Here is a 24,495-nt window from a genome sequence, read left to right on the forward strand (position 1 = left end):
TATAAAATATTTCAAGTGACATAAGACCAGTAAACCACTGAGAATAAACCACATGTAATGCATGAATGAAATATACAGTTGAAAAGTTTATACAAAGTCAAAAATTCCAGTGATCAAAATTCAAGCAATTATGTTGCCATGTGCTCATCAAATGTGCCCAAAATATATTCCTGGTTTAAAAGAAACACAAAAGTTGAGGGTTCTAAGCAAAGGGCAAACCAAACTGTGCAATATCAAGAATGACACAAAGCAGTCACACTCATTAAATACCTTGGGCATGGTTTACCCAGGGATGCCACCATTTCTTTTTCTCCTGGGACTTCTCTTCCGTTGCACCTTGCTCTGTCATACAGGAGACAAGCATGTTGTTTCCACATCAGGGATCTCCATAAAATTACAGCTTTCAATATCAGTTACTCAGGTAGATTTGCTGTGGTCTTTCCACCACAGCAAAAATTACAAAAAGAGCGACAAGAACAAGCAAATTTATCGGGTAGCTTCCACAGGCTCTGAAAGATGCTGTTAAAGTAGCATAAATCCCACGTGAAGATGATTCACGTTTCAAGTAGTTGACAGAAGCATTGCATAATGCTGTCAATACACTTGGTCAATTTTAGTTGCAGCTATCAAGGATCTATGCCTCAGCAGGTAGATATCCATGCATGCAAAAATTGTACAAACAGATCTAATCAGTACTACATCATCAGCTTTTGGTTTTAATATATTCAGCAGCTGTAGTGTGCCAAACAACACAGCTCACAACATTTAGGCAGAAGGTTAGCAATTGGCGGCAGACATACACTAATTTATGGTCAAAACTGCCACTCTTTTCGCACAACAGAAATACAAAGCCTGGCACAAAGCAACACATCTTCCCCGTTCAGCAACGAAGGATGTTTCCAGAGCGGTTACCATTGGGTGAATTGTTTGGACTGACATTTAGGACCACCAATAATGATGCATATTTTTAAACTGTTCATTGTTGTGAGTGACATGTATATCAGAGTAGTTCCCTTATAATTGTTACTCTTAATGACTGATGCTTGGCAGATTCTCTACCTCTCCCACCTCTCTTCATTTTTTCTAAATCACAATATTTAACTCACGTATTGCTACCATCCATCCATGAAAGCAGGGCAGTCAACCTGTACCAAGCCCTTTGCCTATGCTGTTCCGAATGGTTTGCTCTCCTCATTTTCTCTGGGGAAGTGTCTCATTTCACTCACTATTAGACAGCTCAACTAAGATTCAAAATGCATTCCGGGGGAGAAATTTTAAGCATGGGATTTTCCACTCCTGTGCTCCTCATCCTGCAATTTCGGAGTGCAGAATGCCAGGCATTGTCTCTATGTGACAAAGTGTGTGAATATATAGTTGGAATGCTGTGTGTAGTTCTGGTCTCCATGCTACAAAAAGGATATTGAAGCATTGGAGAAGGTATATATTTTTTATTTTTTACAAGGATTGAGAGCAAGCAACAATCAGGAACAAGTGAGCAGGTGGAGGCTCTTTTCTCTAACAAAAAAGGAAGACTGAAAAAGGAGACCTGAGAGAGATCTTTAAAATTATGAAGTGATTCGATAGGGTGGATGTGGGAAAACTGTTTCCACTTGTGGGCGAGTCCAGCACAAAGCGGCATAAATATAAGATGACCACCAGCAGATCAAGTAATTAATTTTGGAGATATTTATTTGCAGAAAGTGGTGAGGAATATGGAACTTGCTGCCACATGGAGTGGTTGAAGTAGATAGCATTGGTAAATTTAAAGGGAGGCTTTGCATAAACAGGGACGAAGAGGATAGAGGAATATGGGGGCCAGGTGGGAAGAGGTAATTAGAGTGGGAGGAGGTTCAGGTGCAATATAAACACTGGCATAGACCAGTTGGACTGAATGGTCTGTTTCTATATGGTAGATTCGATGTAGGTAATTCTATGTAAGTACATCTGCATGGAGGGCTAATTATTTTACAGTGCCCCAGCTTGATTACAAATATGGATTCTATTAATTTCACAGTTTACACAAATATGGACTTTCTATTAGCAATTTTCAGTTCAATATGATGTAATTAGAGGTAGATTAGGAAGCTGGAGGTTCTGATATAATAGGAACCACTATTCTCACTGTTCAGGTCTACATATTAAGAATGGCCATTAGAGTGAGATACTGGTAGCCATGTAACCATAACCAGCATAGATCACCACCCTCAAGAGAGGAGAGGATAAAAAGGGGAGACAATTAGGGACAGGGTAAACTGTCTATGGTTTGTTCTCTTTTGTATACATCAATGGCTCTGGCACATTTAGCCTCTGCGAACAAAGGCAGAATGGCGGAGATAGAAAATAAACAGAAACAGCATATAAAAATGCAAGGGAAACAAAACAAAAACATTAAGATAAAAGGTATGGAAAAAAATAAGTTGTTGTTGAGATTGTACAGCATCATGGAATGATGGCTAACAGATTAAATTCCACTTCTCAGTCTCAATCCCATTGCCAGAGCGGAGAGGACAATTAATGATGGCTGCTCTCCCATTTATCTCCCAGCAGCCAACACTACCAGAAGACTGGGAACATATTGCCCACCCTCTCTATCACAGCTGGAGAATAAAGTGTCCATTTGAAAGAAAAATGAATATCCAATCTGTGTTTCCTTTAGTTGAGGAAATTAATCAACAATGAGCCTGAAATTATGAGCAATGGGTGAAAACACTAAAATTAAAATGGGTTACACTCTGGAAAAAAGATTCTGTTTTTCCAGTTCATAATAGAGAATATGAAATTCAGGTGAAAAATGCTTCATGTACTTATCAAATCCCCTGTTAAATGATGGTACAGTCTCTGCCTGGATGGCCACTTGTAAAATTTTTTGTGTTCCTAATAAAATAAAACTTCTAACTTCTCCCTTCATTCTTCTAGTGGTCAGCCTGAATTCATGCCCCCTGCATACTGCTCTCACCTATTAATCATTTAATTGTGTTAGCTCAAATTAAAAGGCACAGTTCAAGCATAACAGATTACACAAAGCAGCACAGAAGCCAACAGATATGAAGGGAAACATGTAAAAAGTGAGATGGAAACTATAGCCCAATAATACCACTGTAAAAGAAAAAAGAAATGGAGAGGTGAACAAATCAAGTTCAATAAACTTAGAGCAGATTGTTACCTGTTAAAAAGGCCAGAAGGCAATGAAACATCACAACAGTGGGGTATATTTAAGATTATTTTCGGAAGGAGAATCATTTAGAAAGTGAAACTGCAGGATATCCTTACAAAATATCTTATTTACATCTGAAATGGCTTAAAGGATCCTTTAATAAAGTGTGGATATTCATTATCCTTTTGATGAATCCCATGACATGATTAGTGACCTAATGAAGGACCACTCTACAACACCTGGCATTTATATAGTACTTTAATGTTAAAACAAACAAGCTGCTTCACAGATTGACAAATAGAAAATGAATGTCAAGCCAGAAAAGGAGATGTATGGAGGGACAATTCAAAACGGAGCATCTTTAAAAGCTCAGTCCTAGGCCTTTAGGGCAAAATCTTGCTAGAATTGGCTATTTTGTTATAAATCTCGGAAGTCTTTTTTAACCTTTATCAATGTTACAAACAGCCAACATCAGCTTAGTACATCGAGATGAATTAAATCATCTGACAGTGTTAATCCGGAATACAATTCATAGTACAGAATGTAAATCGTCCACCTTGCATGAGAAAAAAAAGTTAATTTGGAAATCATTCTTCGATAATTGCTGGAAAGATGTGTCAATGGCTATGGGGGCCGTTGAATTGTTAGGTCACCTGCGTAATATTAGAGAGAGAAGCAGACACAGGCTAACACCACCTGGATACATAACTCACATGGTCTACTTCTTTTCATCCTAGAATCAAGTTGTCAGTCAATAAGTTGACTCAGTAAATGAACCATGTGGTGTAGCACTTGGACCACTATGGAACAGGAAGATTCCAGATTCAGTTACAGGTTGTACTCTCCAGTCCAGGATTCTCTAATCCGGAAACATCCGTGGTTTGGCATCAGTCCCGGCGTGGGTGGCGTCCCAGTTTCCCGCGCTGTTCAGTAAGGAGTGATTGTAGACAAGGACTAAATGCTGCGCAGTGGCCTACTGCGCTGCGCATGCGCAGAACGCTTCTGGGTCATTGGTCCCAAACGCGTCACACCCTGCAGGTGGATTGAATGGAGTTATGCATGTGCACAGAAACCGCACAAATCCAACTTCGGGGTCGGGACCCGCCAGCCGCCTCCATCTTGTTTCGAACTGCCTGGAGCTGGGGAGGGGGAGTGGGAGTGGGAGGGGGGAGAGACATGACTTTAAAAAAAAGAGCACCAAACCAGCACGGAGAAAGAGAGCGATGCCCGAGTTTTGCAGCCGGAGCATGGCAGAAGCGTTCAGGAGCCCAGGCGCTGTCATCAGGTACCGATAAGCCTAGGCTCGGCACAACCTCCTGTGGTTCAGAAAATTCTCTGTTCCGGCACCAGGTCAGGTCCCGAGGGTGCTGGACCAGAGAGGTCCAACCTGTACTAGTTTGTGTTTAGTCAAATTATCTCAGCCAAGACTATACTGGGGCCTCTGTAATTCAGCTCAGCTTGCTGAAGGTAGAGAGATGAAAATTTAGTCAAAGCTTCCAGTTCTTGGTAGTTAGCCAGTGACTCCCTCCTCCCCACCTTGCTGGAAGGATTCTGTGAAAGATACTGATCATCTAAATCTGAACCAGTAACACCATTACTGTACATAAAAACGCTAAGAGCAAAGAGATTTAATGAAAATTGGCACCATGTGGCACAACAGTGAGGAACACCAGTGCACTGTGCCATGAATTGGTGAGAAATGAATTCACACCCAGTGATCCTTCACATTCTGAGACCCTAACATTTCCAAGCCCCTATTATGCACCTCCTACCAGCAGGTTCAGAAGGGTAGAGCAGTACTAGCAAAAGATATTCACCTACCCTCTACATATCAGGGAGTGCATGACATTGGGCAGACTAGTTTACTCAAGAAAAATAGAAGTTTATTTTCCTACTAAAAAAAATTATAAATATTTTTTTAATATTTTAAAATGGCCCTGATGTTTAGCTTGCAAGTTATATGTAAAATATTAAGTAGTTTAATCTCAATCATTCTTATTTTAATCTAAATACTTAAAAAAAATAATTACATGGCATCCATTGGATTGGCAGTTGGTTCAACAGAATTCTGATATCCAATTATTTTTTTAATGATTTTTAAGCCTCCATTACTACTTCAACAGCCTAGAACCCAGAGTTTCTATCGTAGTTCATTGTCAGGCTATGTCCAATTAGACTGCCCACCTCATGATGTGGGTTGAATTTTGGGATGAAAACAGGCTTTTGACCTGACAGATACAGCATACATCAGCTACACGAAAGGACAAATATCCAAATCATAGCCTGGGAATGTGATATGCCTTTATTCTGCTGTTTCACAAATCTCAAACAAACATAGGCAATGTGTGAAAAGAAGTACGATGGAGACTGCTGTTTGCAACAAGCGTTTTAATTAGGATTTGTACAATAATATGAATACCACTGTTAGAATAGAACTTTTAGTACTGACTGGGTCAGACTACAACAAGACAATATTCATTTTGCTTTAATTTGTTCTCGGGATGTGGGCAACATTGACAAAGTCATATTTTTATTGCCCATTCCAAATTGCCCTGAGGCGGGTGGGCCTTCTCCTTGAACCACGGCAGGCCTTGTGTTGATGCCACTTCTACAGTGTTGTTGGGTAGGGAATTCGAGGATTTGGACCCAGTAATGATGAAGGAATGGCTGTATGTGGCCAAGTCAGGATAATGTGTGGTTTGTATCATTCGTGCACTGTTCAATACCAGCAGTTACATTTGTGTGCAATAGAGGGAACTAACGCCAACCTTTAGATTGGTAACTACCTAGAGTGCACAGGTAACATTGTTCTGGTGCAAATTACTACTGAGAAGCTGCATTAAATGTCTTGCCAATTCAAAAGACTTTGGAATGACTATGAAAGCAACCAAAATGAATTTCTTACAATGTCAAACACACCATCAGTAGATCTATCACCTCTAATATTCACAATGGTGAAATAATATATGCATTTTAACAGTATGGTAAACACTGTAAGAGGGTAAACACAGAGAGTAAACACTATGGGCCCAAGTTTCCACATGATTTGCGCCTGATTTTTAGGAGCAACTGGTGGAGAACGGACTATTTTAGAAATCGCAATTCTCCACATTTTTTTTTCTGCAGTTCTAGTCAGGTAGAACAGTTCTAGTTTAGAACAGAATTTTTTCTTCAAAAGGGGGCGTGTCCGGCCACTGACGCCTGATTTGAAAGTTTCCACAGTGAAAACGTACTCCAAACTAAAGTAGAATGGAGCCAGAGAAGATTTTTGTAGAACTGAAAAAACCTGTTCTACACATTAAAAAATCAGGCGCAGGTTACAAATTAGGCGTCCAGAACGAGGTGGGGGGGAGGGGGGGGGGGGAAGGGAACTCATTAAATTCGACAATAAATCCTTATTTATACTTCTACAAATATTATACAAATAAATCCAACCTGAATAAACATTTATAAGCCAAGAAAAGATTAAATAAACCATCTTCCTACCTGTGTGAAAGTGCTTCAGCCAGGGAGAATTCTGCAGCCGTTTGTGCCGCTGAGCGGGAGAGAGAGAGAGGGAGAGAGAGAGAGAGAGAGAGAGAGAGAGAGAGGGAGGGAGAGAGGAGGGGAGGAGAGGGGAGGAAGAGGGGAGGGGGAGGGGGAGGGGAGGGAGATAGAGAGGGAGGGAGAGAGGGAGATAGAGAGAGATAGAGAGGGAGGGAGATAGAGAGGGAGGGAGATAGAGAGGGAGGGAGATAGAGAGGGAGGGAGGGAGATAGAGAGGGAGGGAGATAGAGAGGGAGGGAGATAGAGGGAGATAGAGAGGGAGGGAGATAGAGGGAGATAGAGAGGGAGGGAGGGAGGGAGGGGGAGGGAGAGAGAGGGAGAGAGGGGGAGAGAGAGGGAGAGGGGGAGAGAGAGGGGGGGAGCGTCGGGTCGGGTCAGTCGGGGGGGGGGGGGGACGCGGGTCTCGGGTCGGAGCGGGTGTCGGTGCGGGGCGGGGGGGGGGGAGCGGGTCTCGGGTCGGTGCGGGGGGGGGGGGGGGAGGAGAGCAGGTGTCGGGTCGGGGCAGGGAGGAGCGGGTGTCGGTGCGGGGCGGGGGGGGGGGGGGGAGCGGGTCTCGGGTCGGTGCTGGGGGGGGGGGGGGGGAGGAGAGCAGGTGTCGGGTCGGGGCGGGGAGCGGGTGTCGGGTCGGGTCTGGTCGGCGGGGGGGGGTGGGGGAGCGAGTGTCGGGTCTGGTCGGGCGGGGAGCAGGAGCTGGCCGTGGGAGGAGCCTCATTCACGCAGCCCCAGAGAGGCCATTGGGCCAGGGCTAGGGGCTGTGTGCTTCGGGCCCCTCCCACACAGTTCGGCGCCTGGAGCTACTGCACTTGCGTGCCGACTGTAGCGCGCATGTGCAGAGGTCCCGGCACTGTTTTCAGCGCCGGGACCTGGCTCCGCCCCCCCACAGCTCGTGCTGACTGCGCCGAGTGCTATAGGACCTGTAAGTAGGTGGAGAATACAGAGGATTTTTTTAGGCGCCGTTTTAGGCGCGAAAAACGGGCGCCCAGCTCGGAGGGGCGCCCGTTTTTTTTCTTGTGGAAACTTGGGCCCTATAAGAGGGTAAGCAAAGATGTCAATTGATCTCACCATGGAAGCATTCAGTTAGCCAGCTGCTTTTATTCCTTCAACATGATGTAATTATTCAACAAAAGTGTGCACATTCCATGGGCTTATTGCTTCAATACTACAATACAGACACGAGGTAATCCCGATCACCAAATGTCTTCACCACAAGCTGCAAACCTTTGAGAGTTCATGCATGTGGTGCACGCTCAATGCAACAAACCATGACTAAATGCATAATGATGATCCAACAGCTCACAATGAACTATCAGTTATTAGTCGCTATCATTAGTAACTTTAATATCGTAATCTGTCTGGCTCAATCACCATCAACACTTTTGGCAAATAGAACCTTCATGGTGAATCAAGGATCACTAGACCAATGTACTGAAGGCTGTCTCAATGCACTCAAAGTGTAGCGGAAGGACAGATACCGGTAGTGGATTATACAACACAGAACAGAATTGTACCTGCCACATCCACACCACCCAGCCATGTCAGAATAGGATAAAATATATCTGTACCTATATCTGTAGACGTTTATGATACAGGAGAGTATTAAGTGTTCTTATATGTATTATTTAAGAACTAAACCTTTTGTGCACATTTATTTTATTTAGTATTTCTGTACCTAATATCATACCTTTGTCTCCTGCATCCTTTGTACTCGGGTCTTTGGGATTTCTTCCACCTCTGTATTTTTCCTGTTTTGCCCGGATCCTCTCCATCCTGTCAGACAGAAAAGTTCACACGAAGTTTAAAACAGTCAGGTGAACTGCAATGTCAAATGTTAAAATGTGTATAATTACAAAAGGTTTGAAACACATTAACCATTCAAATCTGTCCAGGGTGAATATAAGGATGTTGGGATTTCCATTTTACTTAAAACTTCAACCAAACTGAAAGTCTCTTGTTGGACTCACAGATTTTGCGCAGGGCAACAAATGCTTGGGCCTTTAACAGCTGAGCTGGGAACTTTTAATGCAGCTCTTACAATTTGCCCATTTGAAACCAAACTGTTTTTCTGCAACAGTCTGGTTGACATTCCTTGAACAGAAAACTGCTATAGGCAATACAAGCATTAAGTTTACCAACTTGACTTTGGCCTCTGCCAGGTTGAGCCCTCAGCCCTCATGTTCAGGATATACTGTTGACATACTGGATCATATGGGTATTTCTCTAGCACCGGGTCCCAACCAGAATGGTAAATCCATAAAGCCACCTTCATGACTTCTGGGCAACTGTGCCTGGACAACTGCCGTGCAGTATAAATGGGGGTGCAGTATAAATGGGAGAACCAACTCAATTATCAATGGATCTTAAGTGGTTCTTTGGGTTGTCACAACATGCATATCAGATACTCTGGAGGCTTGTGAGAATGAAACAGGCTAGACTTAATTCTTGTAAGGAATGTGCAGGATAGGGTCTGGCTTTATAAGAGATCAAAAAGAGACACAAGGTTCAGGAGAACTTCACTTACATTGTTTTATTTGATTTTCATAAGGCTTTTGACCGAGTGTCTCTTGTTTCCCTCATACTGAAGTGGGAAGTTATAAGACTATGTGGACAGATCTAGACGATTACCCATGGTGTGTAATTCAGGCCCAAGATCCTTGCAAGAATAGACAACTCACTCAACCAGGAGGAAGGCAAGGTTGTCCACTTTCATCTGTCCTATCTGCCGTCTTCATCAATGATGTGTTGGATGGCAAAAAGGCAGGCAGCTGCTTCTGAAGCTCTATATTCCCAACTAGTGGAACTCCAAAATGTTATGGCACTGCTCACCTTACCACTCATCAGGAGCTCCTAGTAGCTGCCGCCCACCCTGTGAGAGCTCACATCTGCACTTGTTAGTTGTTAGCTGTCTAACAGTCAAGTAGTGACTTTCCATATCAGGGGCAACCATTAGTTGTAGATTTGATAATCTGGCTCTCAAGCCCAGCAGGTCCACAGTATTCCAAAATACAGTTGATGATGGGCAATGCAACTTGAATCATTAATGAAACGTGAAGAGGTAGACCTGTCACTGAGGGTTGCAATTCTGCCCATTCGGCTGTAGATATCCCTGCAGACAAAGCCCTAATGGGGGATCTTACTTGGCACACTAGTAAGTAGAAAGCATACCAATGATCTGTCCTGTTAAGCTGTACAGATTTTGCCTGGGTAAAGCAGCATCTTTTTGAACAGTAGGGAATCCCTAAGCCTTCGCTCTGCCAACTGCACCTAGTCCCTCTGGATTTGGGCAAGTAGGACATATCCCTAAGGGCGAGAATACCCACTTTCTATCGGGCTAACAGAAATCTGAGAGGTGGGTGTAGATTTTTCAGCAGCTGCAGCTGGAGACTCCTAAACTTGTTGATAAGTTTCCATACACATCAGATATTCAGTTGACCAAAAAAATACCTCAGTTATGGAATTGTTTCTCGTGGAAGGAGTTCTTTAATCTATAAAAAAAGCATTAAAGTGTCTAAATTCTGTTCGATGAACCATACATAAAATGCCCCCAATGATAGACCTTCACCCATTTAACTTACTGTCTTTTTAGCTGAGCTATGGATTTCTTTTCAACTTCACGGTGGAAATTCATGTTTTTGATGATGCTAGCGTTGAACAGCTGGAAACCCCTATCGGTAAAAAAAGCACTTATTTTAGTGACTGTTGTTATTTTTATATTCCTGTTGGATAAAGACAAGCTCCTAGAGTCATACATTGAAGGTATAGCCAACGTCTGCAGTAAATGTTCAGGAAATTCCTATTATTCCCTATACGAAAATATTATACGATAATAGTTGAATCAAACTAGCAAAGATATTATGCATCCTAAGTTAAGATTGTGTCCTTAAGCTTAGCTACAAATTTATAGTCACCTCACCATCAGCTATCCTTTTGAGTATCAAATCCACCTAGCAATTTGTTGAACACACAAGTACGTACAGAAATGACTGGTCAGATTAGGCACTGAATGTTGTATGAGGTGCGTCGGAGAGGCGGGAGTTGGAGCGGCAGTGGCCTATACAAGGCCCAGCAGTTCAGGGACCAGCAAGGTGAGGCGGGAGTCGGAGCTCAGCGACCTATACAAGGCCCAGCAGTTCGGGGACCAGCGAGGTGCGTCGGAGAGGTGGGAGTCGGAGCGCAGCGGCCTATACAAGGCCCAGCAGTTCGGGGACCAGCGAGGTGCGTCGAGAGGCGGGAGTCGGAGCGCAGCGGCCTATACAAGGCCCAGCAGTTCGGGGACCAGCGAGGTGCGTCGAGAGGCGGGAGTCGGAGCGCAGCGGCCTATACAAGGCCCAGCAGTTCGGGGACCAGCGAGGTGCGTCGAGAGACGGGAGTCGGAGCGCAGCGGCCTATTCAATCCCAGCAGTTCGGGGACCAGCGAGGTGCGTCGAGAGACGGGAGTCGAAGCGCAGCGGCCTATAAAAGGCCCAGCAGTTCGGGGACCAGCGAGGTGCGTCGAGAGGCGGGAGTCGGAGCGCAGCGGCCTATAAAAGGCCCAGCAGTTCGAGGAGCAGCGAGGTGCGTCGAGAGGTGGGAGTCGGAGCGCAGCGGCCTATACAAGGCCCAGCAGTTCGGGGACCAGCGAGGTGCGTCGAGAGGCCAGCTGGTGCAGCTGCAGCAGGGAGGCAAAAAAGAAGTAGAAATAAATCGTAAGGTGATGTCACAGCCAAGGGGGTAAGTGACTGGCAAGTAGTTTTTCTTTTTCTTTATCAGTAAGTAACCTTTAGCATTATTGTTGCCAAATTAAGTTTATCTAAGGGTTAAGTCATGGCAGGAGAGCTCGGACATGTGTTATGCTCCTCCTGTACTATGTGGGAAGTCAGGGACGGTTCCGGTGTCCTTGACGAGTACGTGTGCGGGAAGTGTATCCGCCTCCAGCTCCTGACGGACCGCATTACGGCACTGGAGCTGCGGGTGGATGAACTCTGGAGCATCCACGATGCTGAGAATGATGTGAATAGCACGTGTAGAGAGTTGGTCTTACTGCAGGAAAAGGGTACACAGCCAGATAGGGAATGGAAGACCAACAGAAAGAGCAGTGCAAGGAAGGTAGTGCAGGGGTCCCCTGCGGTCATCCTCCTGCAAAACAGATACACCGCTTTGGGTACATTTGAGGGGGATGACTCATCAGGGGAGAGCAGCAGCAGCCAAGTTCATGGCACCGTGGCTGGCTCTGCTGCACAGGAGGGCAGAAAAAAGAGTGGGAGAGCGATAGTGATAAGGGATTCAATTGTAAGGGGAATAGATAGGCGTTTCTGCGGCCGCAACCGAGACTCCAGGATAGTATGTTGCCTCCCTGGTGCAAGGGTCAAGGATGTCTCAGAGCGGGTGCAGGACATTCTAAAAAGGGAGGGTGAACAGCCAGTTGTCGTGGTACATATAGGTACCAACGATATAGGTAAAAAACGGGATGAGGTCCTACGAGACGAATTTAGGGAGCTAGGAGTTAAATTAAAAAGTAGGACCTCAAAAGTAGTAATCTCAGGATTGCTACCAGTGCCACGTGCTAGTCAGAGTAGGAATCGCAGGATAGCTCAGATGAATACGTGGCTTGAGCAGTGGTGCAGCAGGGAGGGATTCAAATTCCTGGGGCATTGGAACCGGTTCTGGGGGAGGTGGGACCAGTACAAACTGGACAGTCTGCAGCTGGGCAGGACCGGAACCAATGTCCTAGGGGGAGTTTTTGCTAGTGTTGTTTGGGAGGAGTTAAACTAATATGGCAGGGGAATGGGAACCTATGCAGGGAGACAGAGGGAAATAAAATGGAGACAGAAGCAATAGATAGAAAGGAAAATAGTAAAAGTGGAGGGCAGAGAGACCCAAGGCAAAAAACAAAAAGGGCCACTTTACAGCAAAATTCTAAAGGGTCAAAGTGTGTTAAAAAGACAAGCCTGAAGGCTCTGTGCCTCAATGCGAGGAGTATTTGGAATAAGGTGAACAAATTAACTGTGCAGATAGCAGTTAACGGATACGATGTGATTGGCATCACAGGAACATGGCTCCAGAGTGGCCAAGGCTGGGAACTCAACATCCAAGGGTATTCAGCATTTAGGAAGGAGAGACAGAAAGGAAAAGGAGGCGGAGTGGCATTGCTGGTTAAAGAGGAAATTAATGCAATTGTAAGGAAGGACATTAGCTTGGATGATGTGGAATCGGTATGGGTGGAGCTACGGAATACCAAAGGGCAGAAAACGCTAGTGGGAGTTATGTACAGGCCACCAAATAGTAGTAGTGAGGTTGGGGACAGCATCAAACAAGAAATAAGAGGTGTGTGCAATAAAGGTACAGCAGTAATCATGGGCGACTTTAATCTACATATTGATTGGGCTAACCTAACTGGGAGCAATGCAGTGGAGGAGGATTTCCTGGAGTGTATTAGGGATGGTTTTCTAGACCAATATGTTGAGGAACCAACCAGAGAGCTGGCCATCCTAGACTGGGTGATGTGTAATGAGAAGGGACTAATTAGCAATCTTGTTGTGCAAGGCCCCTTGGGAAAGAGTGACCATAATATGGTAGAATTCTTTATTAAGATGGAGAGTGACAAAATTAATTCAGAAACTAGGTTGCTGAACTTAAGGAAAGGTAACTTTGACAGTATGAGGCGCGAATTGGCTAGATTAGACTGGCAAATGATACTTAAAGAGTTGACGGTGGAATGGCAAACCTTTAAAGATCATATGGACGAACTTCAACAATTGTATAACCCTGTCTGGAGTAAAAATAAAATGAGGAAGGTGGCTCAACCGTGGCTAACAACGGAAATTAAGGATAGTGTTAAACCCAAGGAAGAGTCATACAAATTAGCCAGAAAAAGCAGCAAACCGGAGGACTGGGAGAAATTTAGAATTCAGCAGAGGAGGACAAAGGGTTTAATTAGGAGGGGGAAAATAGAGTACGAGAGGAAGCTTGCCGGAAACATAAAAACTGACTGCAAAAGCTTCTATAGATATGTGAAGAGAAAAAGATTAGTGAAGACAAACGTGGGTCCCTTGCAGTCGGATTCAGGTGAATTTATAATGGGGAACAAAGAAATGGCAGACCAATTGAACAAGTACTTCGGTTCTGTCTTCACAAAGGAAGACACAAATAACCTTCCGGATGTACTAGGGGACAGAGGGTCTAGTGAGAAGGAGGAACTGATGGATATCCTTATTAGGCAGGAAATTGTGTTAGGGAAATTGACGGGATTGAAGGTCGATAAATCCCCAGGGCCTGATAGTCTACATCCCAGAGTATTTAAGGAAGTGGCCCTAGAAATAGTGGATGCATTGGTGATAATTTTCCAACAGTCTATCAACTCTGGATCAGTTCCTAAGGACTGGAGGGTTGCTAATATAACACCACTTTTTAAAAAAGGAGGGAGGGAGAAAACGGGTAATTATAGACCGGTTAGCCTGACATCAGTAGTGGAAAAAATGTTGGAATCCATCATTAAGGATGAAATAGCAGCGCATTTGGAAAGCAGTGATAGGATTGGTTCAAGTCAGCATGGATTTATGAAAGGGAAATCATGCTCGACAAATCTTCTTGAATTTTTTGAGGATGTAACTAGTAGAGTGGACAAGGGAGAACCAGTGGATGTGGTGTATTTGGATTTTCAAAAGGCTTTTGACAAGGTCCCACACAAAAGAGATTGGTGTGCAAAATCAAAGCACATGGTATTGGGGGTAATGTACTGTCGTGGATAGAGAACTGGTTAGCAGACAGGAAGCAGAGAGTCGGGATAAACGGGTCCTTTTCAGAACGGCAGGCAGTGACTAGTGGAGTGCCGCAGGGCTCAGTGCTGGGACCCCAGCTCTTTACAATTTATATTAATGATTTAAATGATGGAATTGAGTGTAATATCTCCAAGTTTGCAGATGACACTAAACTGGGTGGCGGTGTGAGCTGTGAGGAGGACGCTAAGAGGCTACAGGGTGACTTGGACAGGTTAGGCGACTGGGCAAATACATGGCAGATGTAGTATAATGTGGATAAATGTGAGGTTATCCACTTTGGGGGCAAAAACACGAAGGCAGAATATTATCTGAATGGCGGCAGATTAGGAAAATGGGAGGTGCAGCAAGACCTGGGTGTCATGGTTCATCAGTCATTGAAAGTTGGCATGCAGGTACAGCAGGCGGTGAAGAAGGCAAATCGTACGTTGGCCTTCATAGCAAGGGGATTTGAGTATAGGAGCAGGGAAGTCTTACTGCAGTTGTACGGGGCCTTGGTGAGGCCCCAGCTGGAATATTGTGTTCAGTTTTGGCCTCCTAATCTGAGGAAGGATGTTCTTGCTATTGAGGGAGTGCAGTGAAGGTTCACCAGACTGATTCCAGGGATGGCAGGACTGTCATATGAGGAGAGACTGGATCAACTGGGCCTTTATACACTGGAGTTTAAAAGGATGAGACGGGATTCTCATAGAAACATATAAGATTCTGACGGGACTGGACAGGTTAGATGCGGGAAGAATGTTCCCGATGTTGGGGAAGTCCAGAACCAGGAGACACAGTCTTAGGATAAGGGGCAGGCCATTTAGGACTGAGATGAGGAGAAACTTCTTCACTCAGAGAGTTGTTAACCTGTGGAATTTCCTGCCGCAGAGAGTTGTTGATGCCAGTTCATTGGATATATTCAAGAGGGAGTTAGATATGGCCCTTACGGCTAACGGGATCAAGGGGTACGGAGAGAAAGCAGGAAAGGGGTACTGAAGGAATGATCAGCCATGATCTTATTGAATGGCGGTGCAGGCTCGAAGGACCGAATGACCTACTCCTAAACCTATTTTCCATGTTTTTATGTTTCTAAGCACCGAACCCAATTTCCTCTCCAGGTCCTGTAGCTTATTTACAATATGAAAGAAACCAGGAAATATTTGAATCTTATCAGGACATCAAAACTTTTTAAAGTGGTTCACACAGTCATTACCTTTCTTGGAGTACAGTGACTGATATTACGTGAGACAGCTTACTGTACCTGGATGCTTGTAGTTTGGAGGCTCTCATATCAGCTTTTACATGTATGAAATAGTAACTGAGGAAGACTCTGCGCTGAAGTAAAAGGAAAAAGAAGCAGATGCTATCCCAGATTATGCCAGCTTCACCAACAGGCAAAATACATTGCTCATCCTTTAAATCATTTTCTGAAAAAGAATTCATGAAGATACAATGAAATTATCAAAAAACACCTGAAACAATGAGCGTTTGCACATAATAGAAAATACATTTGAACAATATATTCAATACATTATCATAATTAGCTAATATAACAATAAGTTTGTTTATTAACCATATTTCCTCTTGCCACTTGCCTCCATAGTTCCTGTTATTGAGGGAAGGACAATAATCTGGAATATGGACTTCTCCCCGACTGCAATCAGAGCTGCTCCACAAATGGCTGACGAGACTGTTCCTGCTGGCTTTAACTTCCCCTTTGGACTTGCTTGGACCAAGCAAACCTCAGCTACTGACAACTACTGACCTCAAACAACAGAGGACATGATCCATGGAATCTAACATTCTTTACCTTGCACCAGGAGAAATCCAAAAGAAATGAAAGTATATTCTAAACACGTGGTAGCGCAAAATGAACGATAACAAATCAGCAAACAGTTTTACAATCTGTCCCATTTCCTTTTCCATTGGAGATGAAAATCAGGCGGCGTGCAACACGGACTTCCGATTTGCTGTCGCCAGTTTTACACTGCCGCCCAAGAGAAATTTATGCCCCACTGCATTCTTAATCCACAAACAAATTGAAAATATTGTGTATAAAAGAAACAAAGCTCTTACCACTATAATACCCTTTGATAGTACAATGCAAGCTGAATAATTGAATCATCCAGCAGAAGTTACTTTGGAGCTGCTGCAAGAAAACACAGGCCAGGAGCTGGAGAGAAACACCAAAAAGTACTATTACATTCATTTTAAAAATACAATACCTCAACTTCCTCATTACAGAGGAATTGCACCCTCTGTAACAACCCTTGTAACCATCCTTTTATATGGCTCTCATATTATTGAGGGTTCTCTAATTTAATTTTAAAAAATAACCACTTATTTATATTAAAAACGTACACCCACACTACAGTTTTTTGAGCATCCAGATCCTTATTTGTATTCACTCACTCATTCATACAAAACCAATCTTTGAATCATCTACCAACACATTCTAATACAATCGGTCGTTTCACGTCTAAAGTTCACTGATGAAATGGAATACCATTGGCTTCTTTTGGGTTTGAAAAAATTCATATACAGCTCCAGAATTGTACACAACTTGCTAGCTCAACACACATTTCAATACATTGCCAAAAACATTATGGAAGTCTCATTCACTAAAGCTAAAACCTTTAGAAGAGTCAGTGCGGATTTTGAAATTGAAGATGGGCAAAGAATGAAGGACGAGGCCAAGGGTTGAGTTTTTCCAATTAATTTTGTCTAGCTGAAGTATATGTGCAGATATGCAATTGCCAGGTAAGCATTTAAAATGTTAAAGAAAAGAATCCTTTGATGGAAAAAGTCAAATTGTTGTGTTTAAAAATAGCACTGGTTTTACCTTAAACTGGAAGATATGGAGCTCAAAAGCAGTGGCAGCTTGTTTAGCAAGGGAATCATCCACCAAGTGGAAGAAATATTTTCAATCTAGTATGAATGGACTGCAGAATGGCGATTCAAATTTGGGAATTTTCCTTCTGTCTGTAAAGGACTCTGGACAATCTGAGGGTAATTCTCACCTTCACAACCTGGATGATAATTTAACAGACTGGATCACCCGCCCATTTCAGAACCCTCCCAATGTTCAATAATTTTTTTAAAAAGCAAAATACTGCAGAATCGCAGATACCAGAAATGTGAAATAAAATCAGAAAATGTTGGAAACACTGAGCATGTCAGGCAGTAAGGTATAAAAGTTAACATGTTAAGTCATTCTTCACAATCAATGTGATGAAAATCAGCCATATCTAGTGTCTGGGCAATCCACTCTGCCAGATTACTGCCCAGACATGAAGGTGAAATTACCCCCTTTGTACCTCATCATCATCATCATCATCGGCAGTCCCTCGGAATCGAGGAAGTCTTGCTTCCACTCCTGAAGTGAGTTCTTTGGTGGCTGAACAGTCCAATATGAGAGCTACAGACTCTGTCACAGGTGGGACAGATAGTCGTTGAGGGAAGGGATGGGTTGGACAGGTTTGCCGCACACTCTTTACGCTTGATTTCTGCATGCTCTCGGCGTTGAGACTCGAGGTGCTCAGTGCCCTCTCGGATGCACTTCCTCCACTTAGGGCGGTCTTGGGCCAGGGACTCCCAGGTGTCGGTGGGGATGTCGCACTTTATCAGGGAGGCTTTGAGGGTGTCCATGTAGCGTTTCCACTGCCCACCTTTGGCTCGTTTACTGTGAGGGAGCTCCGAGTAGAGACTTACCATACAAATAAAGGATACCATTTGTGGTCTGTGACAGCTGCACTGAATGACAATTAAGGCTATAAGGTGATGCATATGTCAATGTGCTTGGTCACTGAACTACAGGATACTGGTTCCCACTGAACTGTGGAAAACAGGGCCTGCTATATTGAAAGGTGCTTGTCGACCCCTAGATAATGTACCATTGACCTTTACTGCACAAAATAAAAGTCCCATAATTAACAAATATTTGTACTATAACAGGTTCATAAAATGGACAGACTTATACAATTCCCATCAATTAAAACTTACTTTGCACACAGTACATCTTTTTTCAGTTAATCATCTTAGTTTTTGAATCAGATTTAATTACAATGTATTTTAGTCTCTCTGTGATGTCACATTAGGGCCACAAGGCAGGAGGCATCTTGTTGAGTGCTGCACAATCAGAACAGCTTACGTTAAAGTCTGAGAGTAGACACTTGAGTGCTACATGAGTTTGGATCTGCAATCCCTCACAATAGAGAGCCATCCTGGGGCTTTGGTTATGCATCTCCTATTGCCAAATTTCAAAGCAGAATCTTCAGAAGTCTTGGTGTAGTTTGCCCACCAATTTTCCCATTTACAAAAGGCTCATGGGGCTGGAGGAATGAAATAAAGAAAAATTCTTAGATACCACTATTTGTTTCCCATTTCAAAATTAAAATCAGAACACTTAAAAAAAAGTCAAAGTTTCTGGACCAAAATGTCAGTAGTGATCGGTGTGAATTGAGAAAACCACCAATAAAATAAATAAACGGTTGACACTGTTAACCAAGCACTGCTCTTTAATCATTGGGATTTTGGTTTCCTACATATTCTTGATGTTTTGAGGATGGAAATACTCACCGAGAGCATATTCTTTGCAATAATGACTGTGACGTTGTACATAATTAGGCAATCCCAAAAGTTTAGCCGACTTGTTGCTGGTTTGAGTAAAAGTCTTTTGCCAAACAGAAGTAAATAGAACGAGGCGAGCAGGTAGCCAAGACCAAACACACTTATTCGAGTGGAGCCAGTGGCAAAAATAACTGCCGATACGAGCCAGAAGAGGTAGTGGAACACTACAATTTTGATCATGTCCAGATAACATCTGCAGAACAGGAAAAAAATCCATATTAGCTAGTCTCCCACATTATACAATGACTGCCCTTGGCACTGACAGTGTTACCGAATGAAGATATTTATAGCATTATTTTAAATCAAGCTGGAGGTGAATATTTTGACATTATTGCTGCAAATTGGCACTCAATGATTATTGTGTTCTGAAAGGCTATTCCCAGTCAGCATTTCGCAACTCCTCAAAGAACAAAAATCCTGCTAAAATCATAGGGTTATGCTGTGTTTAGTTTATATGCTACTTATTAAAGATTTACATTTGTCTATTTACTATTTTCTGTGTGCTATTTAAAGTAACATTGCAAAACATTGAAAATATCCCAATATAAACATTTATCATCAGCATTATTGCACCACTGGAAAAATGTCAACATTAAGACCAGTTTCTTACACCTATTAAATTTTGGTCATCAAACCACAAAATCCATAATCATTTTCAAGTCCAGAGCAGCCTCTTTCAAACTTACCTACAGTATATATAGTTTGGCACTGGATTCAGCTCCTTGCCAGCCATGGGATCAGGATCATCTGTATTTTCTCCACCTATGGTGCTAACCTCCTCTTTTTTTTCGTCGATAAATACCTGCCACTGGTGGGATACACACATCAGTAATAGAAAGTCATCTGTAATAGAAAAGAACCAATAAACAGTCTCAATATTGCCCAACAGGAATAAACTATGTTTGTTTATTATTTATACAATTTAAATAACAAAAGATAATATTCTACTTCTACTCGCTTCTAGCATGTTCAGTCGCACTTCGAGGTACTTAAAAAAAAAGGCATCCATTTTATGTTGATTTCTTTTGCCTTGCAACCAGAAATTCAGATACCTGCCAATCAAACATTCTCACCTGTGTCAGGAGTTCATGAGTTCAAGGCACATTCTAGAACTAGGCTGATACACAAGTGGCACAGTGCTGAGGGAATGCTACACTATTGAGGGTTCAGTCTGTGAAATTAGGCCTCATCTCCCCTTTCAGGTAGATGGTAAAGATCCCACAGCAGTATTTCAAAGCAGGGCAGGGGAGATCTGCCTATGTCCTAGCCAACATTCCTCCTTCAACCTGCAGCACCAAGCAAGATTAACCGATAATTCATTTCATTGGTGTTTGTGGAATCTTGATGTGCACAAAATGACTGCTATATTTTCCTCCTCCACAACAGTGACTGCATTTCAAAGCAATCCATGAGGCACTTTGGCACTTATCTGAGATGTAATTAAACACTATATAAATAATAGTTTTTCTTTTCTTTCAATCTATAAACGTCCTTCCCCAATAACTAACCTGCAATTGACCCGAGAACATGCCTGTTTACAATTAAGACTTTGTGATGTAAAAGGAATAGGCTAAGTTACATACAACTGCAGAATAATACATGGTATATTACTCCTGTCATTATAAATGAACATATCATTTAATTACATAAAAGGGAATCCATAGGTTTTTTTAGGCATATTAACAGTAAAAGGGTTGTCAGAGAAGTCGTGGGGCCGATTAAGGACCAAAATGGAGAACTATTGGCGGAGGGAGAAGTCATGGCTGAGATGCTAAATGACTACTTTGCATTAGTATTTACAAAGGATGAGGACTTTGCCAAAGCATGTTGCCGGGATACTGGACGAGATTAAAATAGATAAAGAGGAGATACTAGAAAGGCTGGCAGTACTTGAAGTGGATAAGTCACCCAGTCTGGATGGGCTGCATCTGAGGTTGCTGAGAGAAGTAAGGGTAGGAATTGTGCGGTGCTGGCCACAATCTTCCAATCCTCCTTAGATACAGAGGTGGTGCCAAAGGACTGGAGGATTGCAAATGTTATACCCTTGTTGAGGGCAAATTGTGTTTGACTAACTAGATTTGAGTTTTTTGATGAGGTAACAGAGAGGGTTGATGAGGGCAGTGTAGTTGATATTGTGTATATGGACTTTCAAAAGGCGTTTGATAAAGTACCACCTATTAGGCGTGTTAGCAAAATTGAAGCCCATGGATAAAAGGGGCAGTAGTAGCATGGATACAAAATTGGCTAAGGGATAGAAAGCAGAGAGTTGCGATGAATGGCTGTTTTTTGGACTGGAGGGAGGTATACAGTGGGGTTCCCCAAGGTTCAGTACTAGGACCACTGCTGTTTCTGATGTACATTAATGACTTGCACTTGGGGCACAGGGCACAATTTGAAATTTGCAGATGACATAAAATTCGCAAGAGACTTCAAGAAGACTTAGACAATCTGGCAGACAGGTTAGATGAAATTCAACACAGTAAAGTGTGAGGTGATACATTTTGGTAGGAAGAATGAGGAGCGACAATATATGCTAAATGGTGCAATTTTAAAGGGGGTGCAAGAGAGAGAGATCTGGGGGTGTTTGTGCATAAATCTTTGAAGGTGGCAGGACAGGTTAACAAAGCAGTTAATAAAGAATAAAGGATCCTGGGCTTTATAAAGAGAGGCATAGAGTACAAAAGCCAGAAAGTTATGCTAAATCTATATAAAATACTACTTTGACCCCAGCTGGAGTATTGTGTCCAATTTTGGGCACCACACTTTAGGAAGGATGTGAAGGCTTTGGAGAAGATACAGAAGAGATTTACTCGGCTGGTTCCAAGGATGAGGGATTACAGTTGCATGGATAGACTGGTGACTCAAAAGTGGAGACATGAGGAATTTTTTTTCCCCGCAATGAGTGGTTAGGATTTGGAAAGCACTGTCTGATAGAGCGGTGGATACAGATTCAATAGTAGCCATCAAAAGGGAATTTGATAAATACTTGGCGAAAAAATTGCAGGGATATGGGGAAAGAGCGGGGAGTGGGATTAAATGGTTTGTCTTCGGAACAGCAGGCACAGACTCAATGAGCCGAATGGCCACCTTCTGTGCTGTACTATTCTATGATTCAACTGTGAGAAATACCACAGAGATCAAATAACATTAATAAATATTGAAACAATCATTATATACAGAATAACTTGATAGTGTTTCATGAAGGTAGTTAACTTCAAGGGGGAGATCCTACTTGTTTCTAAGAAAGAAATGTTAGGAGACATGGACTGGAAAGAGTTCATTTATATTTTAAAGAACAACAAAGGTTGAATATAAAATTTCATGCATTGCCTTCTCTACTGGACTGCTAAAGCAGGCCTCCCAGGACAGGGTAAGCACCTGTTTAAAGAAACCATTCAGGACACAGTACGGTACTGTGAAATTTACAAGAACTGGGTCAGTCACCTTCGAATAAGGAGAGTTTCGGAGTTTGGGAAAGTGAAGGGAAATGGCATTATGAGATTAAGTCATCTTCACCCATGTCAATCAATTGTAAAACTATTGAACTGTATTCTTGTATCTTGTAGTCTATATATATATCTTGTAGTTTATAGAGGTAGCTACATGCCATATAAGGACATTTAGATTAGTAATTTGTAGTCAAGACAGGTATGTAAACCAGCAATTTGTAATGGGAATTTGTGTCCAACCTGATTAGTGTAATTCTCATGACATCAGTGCTCTGGAGTCTACCTTGGAGAGGATGGCCACCTCCCGGGATGCTGCAGCCAGCTCCTCACACGGAGTCTGTGCTCACACACTTTGCAGCTTTGGTAGAAGCTCAAACGGCTGCCATGCATATATAGGCAATTGTTTGCCTTGGAGAGAGTGATGAAGCTCGTGGATAGAAGCTTTCAAAGAGGTACTCATCCTCTGCACTCTTGTAGATCATGGAAATGATGAGCGCCATGGGAGTGGCAGTGGTGCACAAGAGTGACACATGTTGCCCCCTCTCAGGATGTCAGCATGCTTTCTCCCGCGACACCACCTTAAGCAATATCGAGTATGGTGCCAGAAAGCGGCAGAAGCCAAAGTGCAGCAATCTGCAGCCGGACTCTCTCAGACTCGAGGGGTCCCTGGCCACGGTCATCTCAAAGTTTCTCACATAAGCAACAGCGCCAGTTCTGCTGAAACCATTGGGGGAAGTTCCTCGGATGGGTAGTAGAGTGAGGAGGCTGCCTGTTAAGTAAAGCGCTATGAGGTGGGCAATTGGTTAACAAACAATTTTAGTTAAATTTGACCTGAGCCAGAGGCAATTGAAGTTCACGACGGGAATGGGGCGGTAAGTGGATTCCCACCATTGTAACCGCTCACCCACTCCATTCATGTCATGTTAAAATGAAGGCCAAAGACCGATGGTCTGGAAACCTTGCTCTTTGATCCTGTGACACAGTGTGCTGAACACCAACATGCTGTGCACTCTGTTATGTTAGTGTTTATTACTAATCACAAAGTCTTAAACCGAATACAGTAAGCAGGCAAAATAATGGATTGCTGCTTGTGATGGCACAAACACAAGTAGTAATGGATTAAAAAAAAAAGTGAAATATTTTCCATTTTAAGAACAAATATAGTGTAAGAGTTTATTAACTCTGACTAAAATATTTACATTACAAGTTTGACTATTGTCCAAGTGCATTATAATGCCTGAAATCAGAGGTCGAGTGCCTTATTGCATACATGAGGTAATTTCTGAAATCTGAGAGGCTGTTACCTTACAAACCCAGAAACTCCAGCTCATTTTTGGTTTATTATATCTTTGGACTGACATTTAATTTCAAAACAGGAAAAAAAATGCTGAGCAAAATGCAAAGGAAAGTTTCCTCATTTATACTTTAAGAACAGAAGGCTTGTATTAGTTTCTAGAAATGTTTACATAGTGAACACACACAGCTGCAAGGGGACACTAGTTCTACAAATGTCTCATCAGCACAACATTCTCGCATCTGACAGATCCCAGACCTCCCTCATTAAAAGTAACTGTATGGTTTAGGGAGCCAGAATGCTTTGGGAATATAAACAATTAAATAGTCATACTTTAAAGAGAAGGGAGAGAAAAATAAAATGTTGGCTCCTAAACCACCCTGAGTCACCCACACACATAGCCTAGCATCTGGCTCATGAACAGTACTGACAGAGGGTTGGAAATCAATCACCTGCCTCCTCACTTGGGCAAAGGTATGTGGGGCAGAGAGCAGGAAGCAGGAAATCTAAAGAGCTGAGAAAAATCATGTTTAAATCGAGTTCCCCCACACCCAAAAACGTCTTGTTGGCCAATCCATTATTATTCACTGAGCTCCTTAAACAACTTAACTGTGTGGTTATGGTATAAATATTAAATTGTTTATACACGCTCTTAAACATTTCACCTCCCTGGACCATCTAACTTCTTTA

General features: G+C 42.8%; 1 protein-coding gene across 4 annotated transcripts in view; it reads right to left on the bottom strand.

Moving 5' to 3' along the window:
• The window catches only part of piezo1 (piezo type mechanosensitive ion channel component 1 (Er blood group)), a 416,932-nt gene that overhangs the window by 60,591 nt on the left and 331,846 nt on the right, over nucleotides 1-24,495 (bottom strand). For 3 of the 4 annotated variants that reach the window (XM_070898185.1, XM_070898184.1, XM_070898183.1), the window contains exons 25-31: nucleotides 19,749-19,905; nucleotides 19,012-19,255; nucleotides 16,510-16,606; nucleotides 15,695-15,860; nucleotides 10,273-10,362; nucleotides 8,382-8,467; nucleotides 271-342 (exon numbers count right to left, since the gene is read on the bottom strand). In XM_070898185.1, coding sequence (XP_070754286.1) covers nucleotides 271-342; nucleotides 8,382-8,467; nucleotides 10,273-10,362; nucleotides 15,695-15,860; nucleotides 16,510-16,606; nucleotides 19,012-19,255; nucleotides 19,749-19,905 — 912 coding nt within the window. The remainder of the gene's footprint in view (nucleotides 1-270; nucleotides 343-8,381; nucleotides 8,468-10,272; nucleotides 10,363-15,694; nucleotides 15,861-16,509; nucleotides 16,607-19,011; nucleotides 19,256-19,748; nucleotides 19,906-24,495) is intronic. The other variant, XM_070898186.1, reaches the window with a different exon arrangement.

Source organism: Pristiophorus japonicus, chromosome 13 (genome assembly GCF_044704955.1).
Source record: "Pristiophorus japonicus isolate sPriJap1 chromosome 13, sPriJap1.hap1, whole genome shotgun sequence".
In the NCBI taxonomy this organism is placed as follows: domain Eukaryota; kingdom Metazoa; phylum Chordata; class Chondrichthyes; family Pristiophoridae; genus Pristiophorus; species Pristiophorus japonicus.